Below are 18,791 nucleotides of genomic sequence, written 5' to 3' on the forward strand. Positions count from 1 at the left end.
AGCACCTATAACAAGGAGGCCATGGTGGAGCCCTTTACAGCGGCCACCGCGCTGCCTACTCTTATGATTGGGCGTTGAGTCAGAAAACTTCGAGCCACTCCTGCATTCCCATAACAATACACTTTAGCTTGATGACGCTGTCAGTATGCCCCACCAGAAAGACAAGCTGCAATGTCACACATTTGACGAAGAATATGTGGTTGGCAAGCGGCGGTCGATGGATGTTGCTTGACTGCAGAGCACAACGATGGGACCAAGAAACTAGTGAAAAACTGCATGCTACGTGGTTATGTTACGGCTGCTGCTACCCGCCAAAGCCAACCGTCAAATGAACCAGCTAATTGCTGGGCCATTCAATGAGCCAAGATGCATCAACAGCGACAACTCTGAACCCTCCTGTCAATGACCTCTTCCTTTGAGTCTCTGGGGCAGCAAACTGTGTGCCTGTGAGAACTTCCCACACTGCACTCGGGGAACAAATGCGCCTGTGTCATTGCGTGCAACAATGAAATTGTTCATCAATTAATAGTGGATCATCAGTGTACCCTGATGGCATGACCCGAGCCGTAATTCAATTAAACACATGCAAATCGCATGCAAGAGGAATGCCATACAGAATCAAATCAATCAGTATTTCAAGACATTAGGACAGCAATGAGCAGCATCCTGACTGACGTTGAAAAGCCAAGCTGAATATGCTGCGGTAACTTTGGCAACATTCGCTGTCAGCATTCCTTTCTCTTTTTTAATCAAGGACTCTTTCAAAAGCCATCTAAATGATGTATTGGCAGAGTTGTGGAGGCCTGCTACTATGTCCTTGACCTTCTCCATCCGAGAAATACCTATTAACTGGCATTTTCTGCAAGTACTCACTTTTTGGAATGCCAAATTTTTTTTGGACATTACCGTGGTCCCTACAAAGTCTACGAAATTGGATGACTGATTCATAGAGCTACAAATCTTTAAACATTACCCTCCTTTCAAGCCACAGCACTCCCCTAAGGGGGGACATGGGTTTTAGAGGCCAAGAAATTGCAAAAAAAATCAATATATTGAAGATAGTATTTTCGGAATTTCCAACTATTATTCTACCACATCGCCAAATTTTGCGCATTCTAAATCAATATCTTAGCTGTAAGATAAATTTTTAACACCAGTGTCGCCTAAATACGGGCCAGTTTCCATAAAAAAGCACTTTTTCCATGGTACATCACGACCCTCCGTACTGAAGAAATTCTGCCTCAGAAAGAAGACCCAATGCATGCTGTAAGTGGTTGACAAAGGCACGTGAGCCTCAGCTAGCCATGCCATTGGCTAGACCGGCATCGTCTGCATCACTCCGCAGCTGCTGGGCACACGCTGTGCGTGCCAACGAAGTTTCCCACACGACAGCGATGTCGACCTCGACTCCGAAGTTCGCTACGAAGTACAAATATGGAAAAAAAGGAAGAGGAAGCCGGTGTACAACTTCTAAAAACGACGCTCAGCCGCACCGCTTCCCAATGACATCGATAAAAGTTGCGACGCCGGAGATCCCGATGGCGTGTTAAGCTTAGTCCCCCGAAGTGATCCTGACAACGGCTGCGTTTCATCGACGTTTCAGCACAACTCTACTATTTTGCAGCCAGAATTTTTGCGGTGTATTGACAGTGAAGCTCAAGGAAAACTTCAAGCATTAGCGTCAACTCCTGCTACTGACCAAAAATCTGAACAACTAGATCGTGTTGACGACACTGCTGCCGGGACAAACGAGCTGGCTACGCACGCTGAGCATGCGTCTGCTGAAAACTTGCAGCGGGTGCTCAGAAGGCATCACTGTAGTGACACTAGCCTGACAGACTACATTCCTGGAGGCAACTAATGCAATAGCACTTATACATATTCAAATATTTTGTGGTGTTCTGTTATAGAAATAAGCACATTTAGTTTTTTAAGTTTTCTCAGAATCTCATTTTTTGTGTTTTTTAAGCTTGCTGAAGCGCTGTCTTGGCCTTCAAGACACATAGAACCATAACTTTAATAGCGGCATGTAGCTACGTGTGTGTGCTACACAATGCTAGGAGCAGATTTTGTAATTTCACTTTTGCAAATTTTAAAATTGGGCTAATTCGACCACATGTCTGCCATGTATGGAGATTGAACTTCAAATTGGTAATACCTGCAATATAAAAAAAGTATTCCTACAGTTGTGTTGCTTACACCTTGTGGTATCCAGCCATATGTCTTTATGAACATTCTAGCTGGCACTCTTCTTGCAGCTGTTCCGATAAACAGCAGGCGATTCCCTGACATATAACCTTGTACTTTCACAACTACTGCTGGGAGATACTGCAATTTCAAGTAGGTATCAGCACTGTACATACCTTCAAGAGTATGTATGCTAAATTTCATCAGTATAAAACAATTATAAATGTACATCGTTATTTTCATGTGTCTGTCAAAAAAAAAGTTAGTTAAGTGTCGTAATTTTTTTTTTATAGTTGCAGTAATTGTAGATGCTGTTTGAATACATATCGGCACTTAGCGGTCTACAAACAGCTAAATAAGCTACAGCAAAAAGCTTTTTCCAAAATTTATAACACAATAAAGTGCCTACAAAATCACTATTTTGCCATTGTGTAGGACATAATTCAAGAACTACAGTGGCTACACACAAACTAATGACATATTTGAAATCTGCTTGTAATGCTTTATAAGTGTGTGGATTTTTAAATCTCTAGTACAAATATTTTTTTAATGTTTTTTCGAGAAGCATCTCCTCTTAAATGATGCCTGTCATGAACGTGCCGGATGAAACATAATGAGCATCCTGGACACATTAATGCCAAGTGTCACTCAGATCAAGTCAAGCATGAGCTCGAACTTAAGTTGCATTCTTTAATACGGCGGCTAGAGACCTTTCAAGAGGTTAAATTTTATGCTGAATGCTGCTACAGACTCAGAATTTTAAGTTTAAATTGCATAAAAATTTATAAATGTTTTTTTCTATTAAGAACTGCTGAAATAATAGGAACGGTAGTTCTTGTGACCAACCAGTCACTTGAGCTTTTAAAGCTACAAGTCCTTGACAAGTTATACTATGGTGATCAAATCTAGCACACGGCCCTATGCTACTGCTCTTGTAGCGAAGAAGAATGGCTACACCTCGTAACACTCTAGCTTCCCATGTTTTTATCGAAATTGAGCAAGTGGTTTGAAAAGTCACTTTCGAGGGCCGTGTTGCCCGTTTTAACATCACGTCAGCAGCCCTTCAAGCAAGCACACTAAAGCATTCCACCATGTACAGTCGACCACAAAAGTTAATGGACCACAGGATCTAGAAATGGCTGAATATCTCTGCAGCCTCACAACGCCAGCCTGGTGTTTGCATATTTCCCCTTTACTAGTGTATGTGAACAACAATGCAATGTATCGTTTTACTGGCTACTGTTACAGGCTGCTCAGAAATTCAACATTTTTGGAGATTCTGTGGTTCGTGAACTTTTGTGGTTAACTGCAGACCAGAGGCCACCGACAATGGCCAGAAGAGGCAAAAGATGTCAGCATGGGTGCAAGTGTGTGCAGTGTGCAGGAAAGGAGAGAGGCAAGCAGGGTGAGGACTTTATGTGCAGCAAAGGGGGTTTCAGAGGAAGGACTGGGAGGATCGATGGCGGGCATTACCGGCCCTCGAGGACGCCTCGCTGCCCAGGGTGGAGCCGCTCTGCGAGGCCCCCAGCATCTGCAGCCGTGCACACTCGGGAAGCTCCCCTTCTCCGAGAAAGGGCGTCTCGGTCCCCGTGGTGCCCATCACCAGGACGTTGCGCTTCAGGTCAATCAGGCACTGCAACGGCATTGTGGACGCATTGCACACCCACACAGGTTCGCAAAACATATTACACCTCATTTACATGAGCAAGGCCTCCACTTTTGTTGATATTTTTACAGGGTGCATGCCTTACAGGAGGTAGGCTTACGGTTACTCACTAAAAAAATTTAGTTGAGGGGTTTTGCATGCCAAAACCACGATACGATTATGACGCATGCCATACTGGGGGGGGACTCTGGATTAATTTTGACCACCTGGGGTTCTTTAACGTGCACTTCACCAATATCAGAATGTGGCTGCTACAGCCAGGATCGTACCCTCGAGCTCAGCAGCAAACCACCATAGCCACTGGACCACCACAGCGTGTTTGGTCACCCACTGAAGCATGGAACTGCCGTCTGCCTGCTACGAAGAACAGTGCAGCCACTGGCAGCCGGATATGTGCACTTTGATTCAGTTGTCCTCATTGATTCCTCTGACCTGGTTTTTTGACAACATCGCCCTATGGGCACCGTCCCAAGGCATGCTGTCCCCTGTGCCATCCACACTGTTCCCGTCATCTTGAAGCTCTTGGTGACAGTCTTAGAAGAAACCACATGCTACACATTCAATATCCCTGCCAACCCTTTTACTAGCGATGCCTTCTTCGTGCACCTTTTATTGTTTTTTCTTGGTTCTAAGTGAACTTGAAATGAATAAAAATTGGTGTCAAAATAATTTCAAATCAAATGGTTCAAATAGCAACGAACATACGCAGAGAGTTTTCATTTTTCTGGCGGGGGCTTGGGCCCGGCCAGCTTTCCGAACCCCAGTCGTTGTGGTGTGAACCTCTCCTCTTGTCCTTTGTGTTTTTTGACTGCTTTTTTCCCCTTCAAGTATGTACCAACTGGCCCGGATTTCAACCCTTCCGACCCCCCCCCCCCCCCACCGCCCCACACACACACATACCATATTTACTCGATTCTAAGCACCCCCTTTTTTTCACGATCACGATGCCCAAAGTTAGGGGGGGGGTGCTTAGATTCGAGAAATCTAGAATGACTCCCTCCTTTCGCCACGACATCAAGACAAGATGGGTGCGAGAAATAACATTTTATTTTGCAAATATTCAAAACAAAAGTCGGTGCAAACAGTGAACCCACTGCTTGTCTCGGATGCTCAGCCACTAACACTGCCACTCGAGTTCGTCGCACCGCTTGAACCGCCGCTCTCGGTATCCCACAGCAGGTCGTCTTCCGTTCCGTTGAAGTGGTTTGTGATCGAGCAGTTCTTAAATTATTTGAGCACAACGTCCACTTGGGCCTGCTACCACGAGTCTGAAATCCACTTTGCGATGGTTGATGGGGACGCTTCCTGCAGCTTTCCCATCGGCGTCTTCTTCCATTCAGGGTTTCACACCCACTCTTCGTACTCCTGTCAGAGATTCGCTTTGATGGGCTTGTTGACTGAAATGCAGGGGCGTGCGGGCGTCACAAGCCCGCACGCCTCTGCAGTCCCGCTGTACAGCATACTCACGCCGCGGACGCCGTGCCACCTTGGGCCTCCGAAGGCTCCAGCTCGATGACGGAGTGAGCAAGCGCGCTTGGTGGCCTTGGCTACGCGCTCTTCCTAAAAAATAGGGGGATGCTTAAATTCGCATGCAAACATTTTTCCCAATTTTTTCGCAAAAATAGAGGGGGGGTACTTAGAATCGAGGGGTGGTTAGAATCACAAAAATATGGTACATATCTATATAAAGGTATATATATACACACAAAATTTCTTGCTTTTGAAGAAACTGTGTTACCTCGAAGAATTGAGCACTGAAGTGACGGCGTTACATGAGTATATTGACATGTGTACTTATCTTTATCGGGCGACCACGTTTCGCCGCCTAACAAATGTTATTGCACAGCGCAAGACACGCCTGCATGTAAAAGAAGTTTCTGGAATGTTATCGATGGTTCCGTACACTGTCTTTCACCGCAACTTGCGTAATCTGATTGCATGTATGCGCGACGCGAATAGTGTAGAACTTTGTGGAAGACACGCGGGTCCCAGCGGTTAATCTGGAACATTCGATGACTGATCGATAAAAGCCGACGCGCTTGACCCGCTGATCAGATTTTCGCCGATTGCCGACCGTGTTCGCCGCTATCGTTGTGCTATAAGTGTAGCCTGGTTTTGTGGGCACAGGTTCGCCCAATAAAAGTAAGTTTTGTCTTTCACAGTATTGCTACTGTGTTATTCAACGTCGCCACCACGTGACATCTGGTGGAGGTGCTTGTGCGTTCATGTACCAAACGCCCCCGCAAAGCCGCGATCCAAGCCCGAAGCCTTAGGACAAAACCAACATCGCCCAAGACCAACGTGCTAGCCGCCGACTGCAAGGACTGCCCCCAGAGCACGGACTTCAAACTGAGACAAGCAGGAAGACTGCCACCAGGTACACCCCAATGGCAGCCCCAGCGTCCCCCGTCGTGCTGCAGCAGCCCAGGGAGCCCCCGACGTTCCGCGGTTCAACATTTGAGGACCCGGAAACCTGGCTTGAGACATATGAGAGGGTCGCTGCATTTAACAGCTGGAACAGCGACGACAAACTGCGACATGTCTTCTTCGGATTGGAAGACGCTGCCAGGACGTGGTTCGAGAAAAGAGAAGCCACCTTAACGACCTGGGACCTTTTCCGAAGCAGCTTCCTGCAGACATTCACAAGCGTCGTACGCCGAGAACAAGCCCAAGCACTACTGGAAACCCGAGTGCAGCTGCCTAATGCGACAACCGCGCTTTTTACAGAAGAAATGAGCCGCCTATTCCACCACGCCGACCCGGAAATGTCAGAGGAAAAGAAAGGTCGGCTACTGATGCATGGTGTAAAGGAGGAACTTTTCGCCGGTATGGTACGAAGCCCACCGAAGACTGTTGATGAGTTTCTTCGCGAGGCCACTAGCATCAAGAAGACACTGCAAATGCGGAACCAGCAATTCAACCGCCGCACGAATTCGACAAGCTACGCCGGAGTCCAGTCACTGGCCACCGACGACCTGCGCGAGACTATCCGAGCGGTCGTGCGGGAGGAGCTACAGAAGTTGTTCCCGTCATCACAGCCTCAAGTGGCTTTTATTGCCAACGTCGTACGTGAGGAGCTCCAACAACTCGGAGTAGCCCCTGAATCGCTGCAGCCTCAGCCGCAAGCGATGACATACGCCGCTGTAGCCCGTTGCTGCGCCCGCCGCTGCTGTAGCCCGCCGCTGCTGGGACATGGTGCTCCAGAAGTCCTCATCACCGACAGAGGAACGGCTTTTACAGCAGAGCTCACGCAAGCCATTCTGCAATACAGCCAGACAATTCCCAGGAGGACAACTGCCTACCATCCGCAAACGAATGGTCTCACGGAGCGCCTGAACAAGGCCCTCGCCGACATGCTAGCAATGTACGTCAACGTCGAGCACAAGACATGGGATGCAGTCCTGCCGTACGTAACATTCACTTACAACACGGCGGTGCAAGAAACAACACAGATCACGCCATTCAAGCTGGTTTACGGCAGGAACCCGACGACGACGCTTGACGCCATGCTGCCGCATGTCACTGACGAGGAGAATCTTGACGTCGCTACCTATCTCCAGCGCGCCAAAAAAGCCCGACAGCTCTCCCGCCTGCGGATCAAGAACCAGCAGAGGACCGACAGTCGACACTACAACCTCCGACAACGCTTCGTCGAGTACCAGCCCGGCGACCGTGTTTGGGTATGGACCCCGATACGCCGACGAGGACTCAGTGAGAAACTACTGCGACGCTATTTCGGACCCTACAAGGTCATCCGACGTATTGGCGCGCTGGACTATGAGGTCGTGCCAGACGGCATTTCGGATTCACAGCGGCGCCGCGCACGATCTGAAGTGGTCCACGTGGTGCGCCTTAAACCCTTTTACGGACGCTGACGAACTTCCTTATTTTGTTGTTTTCTTTGCTATGAGTGCTTTTTTATTACTTTCGTTTGTTTGCAGCATCGGGTCGATGCTTTTTAAGAGGGGGGTAATGACACGTGTACTTATCTTTATCGGGCGACCATGTTTCGCCGCCTAACAAATGTTATCGCACAGCACAAGACACGCCTGCATGTAAAAGAAGTTTCTGGAATGTTATCGATGGTTCCGTACACTGTCTTTCACCGCAACTTGCGTAATCTGATTGCATGTATGCGCGACGCGAATAGTGTAGAACTTTGTGGAAGACACGCGGGTCCCAGCGGTTAATCTGGAACATTCGATGACTTATCTATAAAAGCCGACGCGCTTGACCCGCTGATCAGATTTCCGACGATCGCCGACCGTGTTCGCCGCTATCGTTGTGCTATAAGTGTAGCCTGTTTTTGTGGGCACAGGTTCGCCCAATAAAAGCAAGTTCTGTCTTTAACAGTATTGCTACTGTGTTATTCAACGTCACCACCACGTGACAATATACAACACCTCATAGTAGAAGACAGTTCTGTTTCACAGCCTCAGTCCTCTCAGTGGTATAATCTTCCTTCGTTTGTCACATACTTGGCTATTACTAATACTGCTTCGCATTTCCGGCAAAACAGCAGCTTCTCTCTCTTTCTCTCTCTTTTTTTTTTTCTGCGAGTCCGAGTATAAGCGCTACTGCGCATGACTGTTGTTGATTCTGATTACGAGTGAATCCGGCTGGACCTAATTTCAGCTACTGAGTGAATTATACAGTGTTCCCCAACTATCACACACCAAGACTTTAAAAAAAGAGTAATTGCATTACTCTATAAAACCTAGTACCTACTGTCGCCAGTACAGTGGAGTAGCCGCCAGTAATTCTTTCGTTACTGTGATTTAATTTGGCAATTGCATTTAACTATCTAACTGGAGAAGTGCTGTCCCAGTTTTCAAAGTGTCAATGAGGCATTTGTAGGCACCCAAAATGACATCTAACTGCGGTGTTTTGAGCGAGGCACTAATTGCGTACTAATTTTTTCCAACTGGTAAAGAAACCCCACGAAATATGAAAAATATCACGCGACTCACCCGCATCATAAAGCAGCACCCTCAAATAACCTGATTGAAAGCAACTGCATTGCCTGTCGCAAACCGTTAGAAGAGACAGCGCATCACCTTGAATATGGTAGGAAAGAAACATTAACGGCAGGTTTTGTGTTTCGCAGGTATTCCTTCCTCTGATTTCTATGGCATACCTATCATCCATCTCTCAAGGCCGACTGATCACATTGATAGCAAGAGCCTCTTGCAAATGTAGCCGAAGCGCTGCCCTGGCCAAGCATGAAACACGAGAAGCAACGAAATAGGGATGAAATATTTCAAAATCCCGCCTCCGCTTGCACCGCACCGACTGAGTGTGCGCGGCTATATTTTGCGCCAGAAACTTGCTTCAGACCAAAGCCAAATTAAAGTGACCATTTAATTTTCATGAAAGTGTATTATACATGGTGCAAAAATAGGTTTGTGGGAAAAAATAAAAGCGAAACAAACAGACCGAGAAGCGACCCACGTGTAGTGATAAGGCAAAACCGATTAGTTCAAGAAAGAAAATATACCACTTCTAAATGAGCCAAATTGGCAATCGAGATGCCAGCACACACAAAAAAATAAAATAAGAAGAAGATCAGATTGCAGTGTGCCCTTATTATCTATGAATTAATAAGTCCCATTGAACACCAGCTGCTGTCTAGAGGATGTGTTCGAATAGGTCTCCTTCTGCAACTACGCATTACTGAGTCTGCTTTTCTATCACATCTTCAGTGGCTTTCTTGATGACCGACGCTTGAATTCTACGGCAGACGTCCGTTATCCTTGCCTTGAACTAATCTGATGTCCGTCTCGTTCACATAAGCACGATCTTTCACATAACCCCAAAGAAAGAAATGGAGTGGAGAGAGGTCAGGTGACCTAGCCGGCCAATTTACAGGCCCGTGCCTTCCAATCTATCGCACATGAAAGGTCGCATCCAACTAGTTTTGTGCTCAGCTGCTGCTGTGCGCTGGTGCTCCATCTTGCTGATGCCACAGCAGTGGAAGACGTGACAGCGGGACTTCGCTGAGAAACTCAGCCACCACTCCTTCACGTAGCGCTCTCCAGTCCGTGTGTGATCTAAGATGGGACCGATTATAGCACCGGCGTAAATTCCAAACCACACATTGAGCGACCACTGGTACTGGTACTGATTGTGCTTTACCCAGTGTGGATTAGAGTCCCTCCAATGATGTGCATTATGCAAATTTACCTAGACATTACTGCGAAAATTGGCTTCATCTGTGCACATGATAATGCTAAAAAAAGTCTGGTGACGCATCGGCTTATGCGAGACCCAATTCGAGAGACCTACACGAATCTTCCAAGCGTTGGTGCTGGTTAAGGTGGTACGGGTGAAAAGCAGTCGTTTAGAATCCTCAAAACTGATGACTTGGAAATTGGTACCTGTGCGGCGAGGTCCCGCAGGCTAGCATGAGGGTTTGAGGCAATAAATGCCAGAACATCTGGAGGACTCAAAAGATGGAGTTCTCTGTTGCTGTTTCTTGGAGCTGCCGGTTTGTCTCAGGTTTTCATAATTTCTGACGATAGTCGGTGCGTTTGGTCTACCGCCACACTTCCATGACTGATATGTATATTTGTGCCATTACTCTTGTTGCCATTTGCAGCTCCCAAGGCAAGGATCAAGTCTACCTTCTGCTCATCAGAGAAAGACATGGTGACTGGGACGAAACAAAATGCAGCTTTAAACCTTCGCACTGACGTTGTCAATTCGCTTTTGTGGCGATAGGTTTTGTGGCAGACAAAAAAAAAAAAAAAACATCAGTGCACTTTATGTATCAGTATCAGTATCTATGCTAAGACAACAGCAATAACAGCTTGCTTCCAACTAACGCCAAACCCAACATGTTATTTCGGCCAGTTCAAGGCAGATAAGCCACTAGCTCGATCACGACGTGTTTCTTTATTTCCTTTATTTCGTTCTGGATAACTCAGAGAGAGCCTGTTCGAGGGCGCTGCTTTATGAAGTGGATGGGAGCGCAGTTGTTGTGTTATCATCGCCACTTGAGCGATAGTGGCGGCGCGACTATCGCGACAGCTTGCTATATTAGCCCAGTCATGCGGCCACCGCGCGCATTCCACTACGAGCCATCATGGAATAAACCACGTTAGATTCTGCCCACGCCTCTTCCTTCGGCTGCGGTTTTCACCCCGTGAAAACACTACATTGGCAACGAAGATGGGATACTGAGCAATTCTGCGGCAAGCTGACATGGCAACGGAAGGTCCGGCAGCGGCGGGTGCAGTGGTGCAAATCGTGGGTCGACTGGGACACGTCGAGCCCTTTGACGAGTCCACAAGCGACTGGCCGTCGTACGAGGAACGCTTGTCGTCGTTTCTTCAGGTCAACCGTATCCCCGAGGACGACAAGGTACACGCTTTTTTGAGTCTCATAGGCCCAAAGACGTACAGTCTTCTCAAGTCGTTGACCGCGCCGGAATTGCCGTCAGCTAAAGGTTTCGAGTTTTTAAAGAGACTTCTTGGTGACCATTTGTCACCGAAGCCGTCGGTAATAAGCGAACGCGCAAAATTTCACAGAAGAGCACAACTTGAGACTGAGTCAATTTCGGAATATGTTGCGCAGTTGCGGAAATTGGCACAGACATGCGAATTTGAATCCGCCCTTGATCAGTCGTTGCGGGACCGTTTTGTCTGCGGTCTGTGCCGAGAAGATATACAGCGCGTGTTATTCACGGAGGATAACAAGCTAACCTTCCAGAAGGCCGTAGAAAGAGCGCTAGCCATGGAAGCGGCGAAAAAGAGCGTTGCAGAAGTGCACGCTTCGGAATCAAGCGTATCAGACGTTCACAAAGTCGGAGCGGTTGGGAAAACTGATATGACGCAGGGAAATTGCTACCGCTGCGGATCTGCGAAACATGCAAGCAGACTGTGCCCGCACGTTGCGGCCATCTGTTTCAAATGTGATAAGAAAGGGCACATTCAAAGAATGTGCCAAGCTAACAAGAAGAGAACGACGAAGGGAGCGCGTCGAAACGTAATTAAGGGGTTGAGTCCCGTTCAAGCTTCTGTTAGCGTGAAGGGAATTGTTTCGTCTGGTATGGAGCCGATAAAAATTTCAGTGCAAGTACAAGACGTACCCTTGGAAATGGAGCTGGATACGGGGGCTACTGTATCCGTAATGTCTTTGGATCAGTTTCGTCAAATGTTTCCCTCCATCAAGGTCGTGCCAACGACGCTGAAGCTGCGGACGTTCGACGGAGCCATCATCCAGCCTGTGGGAGTGGCTCACGTTGCCGTGCAGTACGGAGAGCAGAGGGCCCAGCTGCCTTTTTACGTCACGAGACAAAAGGGACCCCCTCTGCTAGGTCGACAATGGTTGCAAGCCATCCGACTCGACTGGAGCCGTATTTTCAAGCTCAACGCTATTCCCAGGTGGGACGTTTCTGCCTGTTCCAGACTGCGCGCTCTTCTAGACAAGTACCAGACCTTGTTTCGGGACGAACTGGGGACAATTGCAGAAGAAAGAGCGACATTGTCCCTGAAAGAAGGTAGCGTGCCAAAATTTATGAAGGCAAGAAGTGTGCCTTTTGCATTGCAACCAGCAGTCGAGGCTGAACTTAAAAAGTTGGAAGACATGGGAGTCATTTCTCCAGTCGAGTCAAGTGACTACGCGACGCCGGTTGTGCCAGTAGTAAAGAAGGACGGTGGCATAAGATTGGATTGGATTGGAAAAACTTTAATAGAAGTCCTGCAGGACGCACGTCAGCGCGCATAAGACTATGCGGCGATTATAAGACCACCCTAAACCCTTGTCTTGAAACTGATCGCTATCCACTCCCGAGAATCGACGAGCTGTTCACGGCGCTCGCAGGGGGCCAACAATTTTCTAAAATTGACCTAAATCGAGCCTATCAGCAGGTAGTCATGTCAGAATCGTCAAGAAAGTATTTGACACTAAATACGCATAAAGGACTTTTTTCCGTGAACAGGCTGCCGTTCGGTGTTTCGTCGGCACCTTCTATTTTTCAAAGAATTATGGACACAATGTTGAAAGGCCTGAAAGGAGTCAGCTGCTATTTGGATGACGTTCTCATCACCGGCAAGACGTCAGACGAGCATTTTGCAAATCTCGAAGCGGTTCTGAAGCGGTTAACGGAGTGCGGCGTTCGAGTAAAGAAAGAAAAGTGCTCATTTTTCCAAGCGGAATTACGGTATCTGGGTCATGTTATCAGTGCAGCAGGTGTTAGCACAACGCCAGACAAGATAGAAGCACTGATGAAAGCGTCCGCACCCACAGGCAAGCAGCAACTACAATCGTTTCTGGGCGTTGTAAATTACTACGGGAAGTTTGTTCCTCGATTGTCTACTCTGGCGAATCCACTTTACAAACTGCTGCGTCGCGACCAGCCATGGCTCTGGGATGAATCGTGTCGAAGGGCATTCGAGGAAATCAAGAATGCGTTGGCGTCATCCTCGATCCTGGCGCATTACGACCCGGATAAACCTTTGCAAGTGGCATGTGACGCTTCCCAATACGGCGTGGGCGCAGTACTTTCTCATGTAACTGAAGATGGAAGCTCTCGGCCTGTGTTTTACGCGTCGCGCACATTAACCGAGGCCGAAAAGAAGTACAGTCAGCTAGAAAAAGAAGCGCTGGCCATTATCTTTGCCGTCAAAAAGTTTCATTTCTACATCTATGGGAGATGCTTCACATTGATTACGGATCACAAGCCATTGCAAACAATTCTTGGGCAAAAAACGGGCATTCCACCAATTGCAGCGGCACGCTTACAGCGATGGGCTGTCACGTTGTCCGCTTACAAGTACTCGCTCGTGTACAAAAAGTCCAGTGACAACGCAGAAGCAGATTTTTTTTCAAGGTTCCCGCTCCAGGGTCCCGAAGACGGTACGTCTGAAGGCGAGGAATCGTTTTATGCTTTGCGTCTGGACTCTATGCCGGTGTCCGCTAAACAGATTGCGCTCGCTACAGCACGTGATCCGGTGCTCAGTAAAGTGCTCCAGCTCACAAGCATAGGCTGGCCATTGCATTTGCGAGATGCGAGCTTAAAACCATTCTTTGACAGACGTTTGCAGATCGGCGTGCATCAAGGGTGCCTCATGTATGGCCTGAGGGTTGTTATTCCGTCCCCTCTTAGGGAAGCCGTGCTCGACGAACTGCACCTCGGTCATCCCGGCATTGTGCGGAGCAAGGAGCTGGCTCGCAGCTATGTGTGGTGGCCGTCCATTGATGCAGACTTAGAGACAAAGGTACGAAGTTGCCAAGCCTGCCAGGAACAACGAAATGATCCAGTTAAGGCACCTCTGCATCCCTGGTCATGGCCGACCGCGCCGTGGAGGCGAATTCACTTGGACTTCGCAGGACCTTTTCGAGGAACTATGTTTTTAGTCGTTGTAGATGCCCACTCGAAGTGGCCGGAAGTGTTCGTGATGCGAAGCACAACGTCCGAGCGTACTGTTGCCTGCTTGCGTGAACTTTTCTGCAGATTCGGAGTGCCGGAGACGGTGGTGTCCGACAATGGACCACAACTGGTATCCGAAGAGTTCAAGGCGTTTATGCGGAGCGTCGGGGCCAGACACGTCGTGAGCGCTCCTTATCACCCAAGCACAAACGGTCTGGCGGAGCGTTTCGTGCAAACGTTGAAGTCTGCTCTACGCAAGTCATCTCCCAGTGAGTCTATCGAAGAAACACTTCACAACTTCTTATTGGCGTACAGAAATACGCCTCACCCTACGACTGGAGAAGCTCCAGCTAACCTATTGATGGGTAGACGATTGCGCACAAGGCTGGATGCAATGAAGCCTACAGTGGAGGGGAAGGTGATGCACAGTCAGTTCACCCAAATGCAGCAGCGCAGGAGCAACAGGGACTGTTTTTGTGTTAATGACAGTGTTCTAGTTCGCAATTACAGAGGCCCAACGAAGTGGCTTCGTGGAACCGTTCTGAAGAAGACTGGACCAGTCTCGTACAAAGTCATGGTAACCACCCCCCGAGGCAAGTTCATCTGGCGTCGACATCTCGACCAGCTGCTGGCTGGCGCCGGCCCTATGGTGACACCAAGGGCATTCGACTCCGATTTCTCGGAGGGGTTCCTGGTCTTCCCTGAAGGTCAGACTGGTGACCAGCCAACGCCAGAAGAGCCGACACCCGGGGAGCCCATCCCTCCAGCTCCCGCTCCTCCATCAGAGACATCGGCTCCGCACAGGCGCTACCCGTCAAGACAACGCCGTCCACCCGAGAGATACTAAGCCGTTTAACTATTGTATAAGCATACAAGTGCACCCTCTAAAATAAAGAGGGAAGAGTGTTGTGTTATCATCGCCACTTGAGCGATAGTGGCGGCGCGACTATCGCGACAGCTTGCTATATTAGCCCAGTCATGCGGCCACCGCGCGCATTCCACTACGAGCCGTCATGGAATAAACCACGTTAGATTCTGCCCACGCCTCTTCCTTCGGCTGCGGTTTTCACCCCGTGAAAACACTACAGCAGTCACGTGGCATTTTTCATTTTTTGTAGGGTTTATTTATCAGACGGAAAAAAATTAGTATGCAATAAGTACGTTGCTAAAAATACCGCACTTAGATGTCTCTTGGCTGTGCCTTGAAATGCCTCATTGACACTCTGATAATTAGGATAGTATGTCTTGAGTTAGATAATTAGTTAGAATTACTTCATTAAATCTCAGTTACTAAAATATTGCTGGCAGCTACTACACTGTACTGTAGACAATATGCGCTAGTTTTTCTTCGAGTAACGCATTGCTCTTTCTTTAAATCTTGGTGCAGTATAGTTTATTGGGACACCCTGTATATATTTATGACCCTGTGTATATTTATGACCCCCCCCCCCCCCCCGAAAATGTCCAGAGGAAGCTCGGGCCCCGGAGCCCCCCCCGTAGTCGGCCTAAAACCTTGACAAAACAGCCAGAAGTTGGCAAATGTGAAAAAAATTTGGTAGAACCCGTCTATAATGACTGTCTAAGTTATGTGAGAGCATTCACATGCATGCACGCACACACATACACACATTATTCAACCTCCATTAGGGCGGGGAGTTGGGTTTGGTGTTTCGTGACTACAGGTACAATGCGAAGTAGAAAAATAAAAAAATTACATTCTGGGACTTTATGTGCCAACACCACAATATTATTATGAGGGATGCCATAGTTAAGGACTCCGGATTAATTTGACCACCTGGGTTTCTTTAATGTGCATCTAATGCACAATACATGGGCGATTTTGCATTTCACCCCATTGAAATGTGGCTGCAGTGGCTGTGATTTTAAGCGTGCCCTCGGGCTTAGTATCGCAATGCCGTAGCCACTATGCCACCATGGCCAGCAGTGCGAAGTAGACAAGACAGACAGAAGTAGATGCACACAGTGCTGAAATTTGTTGAAAGCCAGCTCTGTGTGCATTCACTTCTGTTCGTCTTCTTCGTGCTGTACCTGTACAGTTGCTGATCGATAATTCAGGCTCCACGGGAACGGCCAATGATTCAGGAGTCTGAAATACTGGATTTGCCAGAAAATAAGTGACCTTATTCCAAGAGTGGCCAAAAAAGGGGCCCTGCAGTCTCAGATTGTCGCTTTCGGGAATATAGTAGCTTCAATTTTGCATTGACTAGCGCAAGATGCATCAGCATCTACAAGTGACGACATTCTTCGCACAGTGCCAAGCACACTATCTTATCACAGTGTGGAAACAAGTGCTGCCCATTGACACTTCCGAGGCTACTCATGTGAAATATTATGAAAGTGAAAGTATCTTCGAAAGTTCTTGTCCTAGAATATAGCCCAAGAATGTCAATACATTGCCACGTGCCTTTGGTGTAGACAATCTGTGGCCACTATTTTCTAGCAATGCCTTTTATGCTGTTCTTTTCTATGCTTTCCGTGCTTCGTCAGAGGTCAGAGTGATGCTCTACCCACAATATCAATGGGATCAGTTGGCTATGAACAGTTTAATTCCTCACAGGGGTACTCTTTCCACTTTGTTATTTCTTTTGTACAAGGTGTAGTGGGTAATATGCATGTGGCACAGTGCGGACTGCCACCGCTGCGGCGCGAGACGCGAGCTCGGGTTGTTGATGCGAAGCGCTAGGACTCGTGATCTAGAGCTACCTGAGATCCCTCGAATGAGCTGCAATAAACCAAATTTCATTTGGTGGAGCTGAGGGGTAACCTTGAAAACTGGAACTCCGAAGCCAGACGCTACCGACTGCTGCGACCATGCCTGATGAAACCACCCAGGAAGATGCACCACAGCCTCCGATGGTCATTGTTTCCGGTGCATTGCGCCAGCGTGATCCTGCCATCTTTAGCGGCACAGATGATCATGACGTGGAGGACTGGTTGTCATCTTATGAACGGGTGAGCCAGCATAACAAGTGGGACGACGTCACCAAGTTGCACAATGTGCTGTTTTACTTAACCGGCGTCGCAAACCTCTGGTTCCGAAACCACGAACACGATTTCACAACGTGGAGCAGATTCAAGACAAGTTTCACAGAAGTGTTCAGGTGCCCCGCTGTGCGCAAGCTTTGCGCAGAACAACGCTTACGGGGGCGCGCGCAACATCACGGTGAAACGTTCACAAGTTACATCGAAGATGTCATTGACCTGTGTAAGCGCGTGAATCCGTCAATGGCGGAACAGGACAAAATAAAACACATTTCAAATGTTGTTAGCGAAGGATCCGCGTACCGTGGCCAAAGTTATCAATTTGTGCCAAAGTTTTGACGAGCTACAGAAACAATGCATCTTAGCTCGGCGCCCACCGCCTACGGAAGATTCGTTAGCAGCATTGGTTATTGGCGACAACCACACAACTTTGCTGACGCAAATAAAAGAATTTGTGAGTGAGGAGGTCGCGCGACAGCTCTCGATTTCGCCGACCACGGAGAAGCCTTCTCAATATTTGGCTCCAGCGATCCGACAGGTAATTCAAGAGCATGTGACCGAAGCTCTTCCACCTCTGTGTCAGCCGGCTCCCGTGGCCGCGCCTCTGACGTACGCTGAAGCCGCTGCACGGGCGCCTCGTCTGCCGGGATTCTCTCCTCCGCCTTCAGCACCTCTCCAGCTGGTGTTCTCTCATCCGCCTTCACCTCGCCAGCCGGTGGCTCCCTTTTTCAGCGCACAGCAGCAAGGTACAAATCCTTGGTGCACTGCTGACAACCGCCCAATATGCTATGCCTGCTGTACACCGGGACATGTAGCGCGCTTCTGCCGCCAGCGCTTGCCGGCCTTCGTGGGCACCGCGCGACCACCCAGCTCCGGCTTCCGACCATTCCGTATGCCTCAGCGACCACCACCGGAAGTCTACGCTGCTGATGACATACCAGCACCGCAGTCACAGCTCTACAGTACTCGTCGCTCGCCTTCCCCTCGTCGGCGCTCACTCTCACCCATGCGTCGTAGGCCCAGTGCCAGTACTACTGAGGCAGAAAACTGATTTCCGCAGCTCCTGAGGCACGAACTGTGTCATCGTCGGAACATCAAAGTCCTCGTTTTTCCCCCGCTAACGTAATTGAAGTGTCCGTTGATGGCATCAAATGTCTTGCGCTCGTCGATACAGGTGCTGCTGTATCCGTGATTAGTGAGAAACTTTGCCGTGAATTATGGAAAGTGACCATGATGCCTTCGGTACTCACCGCCTGTTCTACGCTACTACGACCCGAGTGGACCGACTGAAGTTCATACCGACGCGCCAGCGGCGTTGGTCTTGGAGCCGTCCTTGCACAATGGAAGCCTGGCTTTCCAGAATATGTGGTTGCATATGCGAGTCGGAACATCGAAGTCCTCGTTTTTCCCCCCGCTAACGTTATTGAAGGGTCCGTTGACGGCATCAAATGTCTTGCGCTCGTCGATACAGGTGCTGCTGTATCCGTGATTAGTGAGAAACTTTGCCGTGAATTACGGAAAGTGACCGTGATGCCTTCGGTACTATTGCTTAGAACAGCCAGT

General features: G+C 48.5%; 1 protein-coding gene across 3 annotated transcripts in view; it reads right to left on the reverse strand.

Annotated features, from left to right (window-relative positions):
* rngo (DNA damage inducible 1 homolog rngo) overlaps positions 1-18,791 on the reverse strand; it is a 132,905-nt gene that overhangs the window by 31,976 nt on the left and 82,138 nt on the right. For all 3 annotated transcript variants that reach the window (XM_072287416.1, XM_072287415.1, XM_050172625.3), the window contains one exon: positions 3,661-3,820. In XM_072287416.1, coding sequence (XP_072143517.1) covers positions 3,661-3,820 — 160 coding nt within the window. The remainder of the gene's footprint in view (positions 1-3,660; positions 3,821-18,791) is intronic.

This window comes from Dermacentor andersoni, chromosome 3, assembly GCF_023375885.2.
Source record: "Dermacentor andersoni chromosome 3, qqDerAnde1_hic_scaffold, whole genome shotgun sequence".
NCBI classification, from domain to species: Eukaryota; Metazoa; Arthropoda; class Arachnida; order Ixodida; family Ixodidae; genus Dermacentor; species Dermacentor andersoni.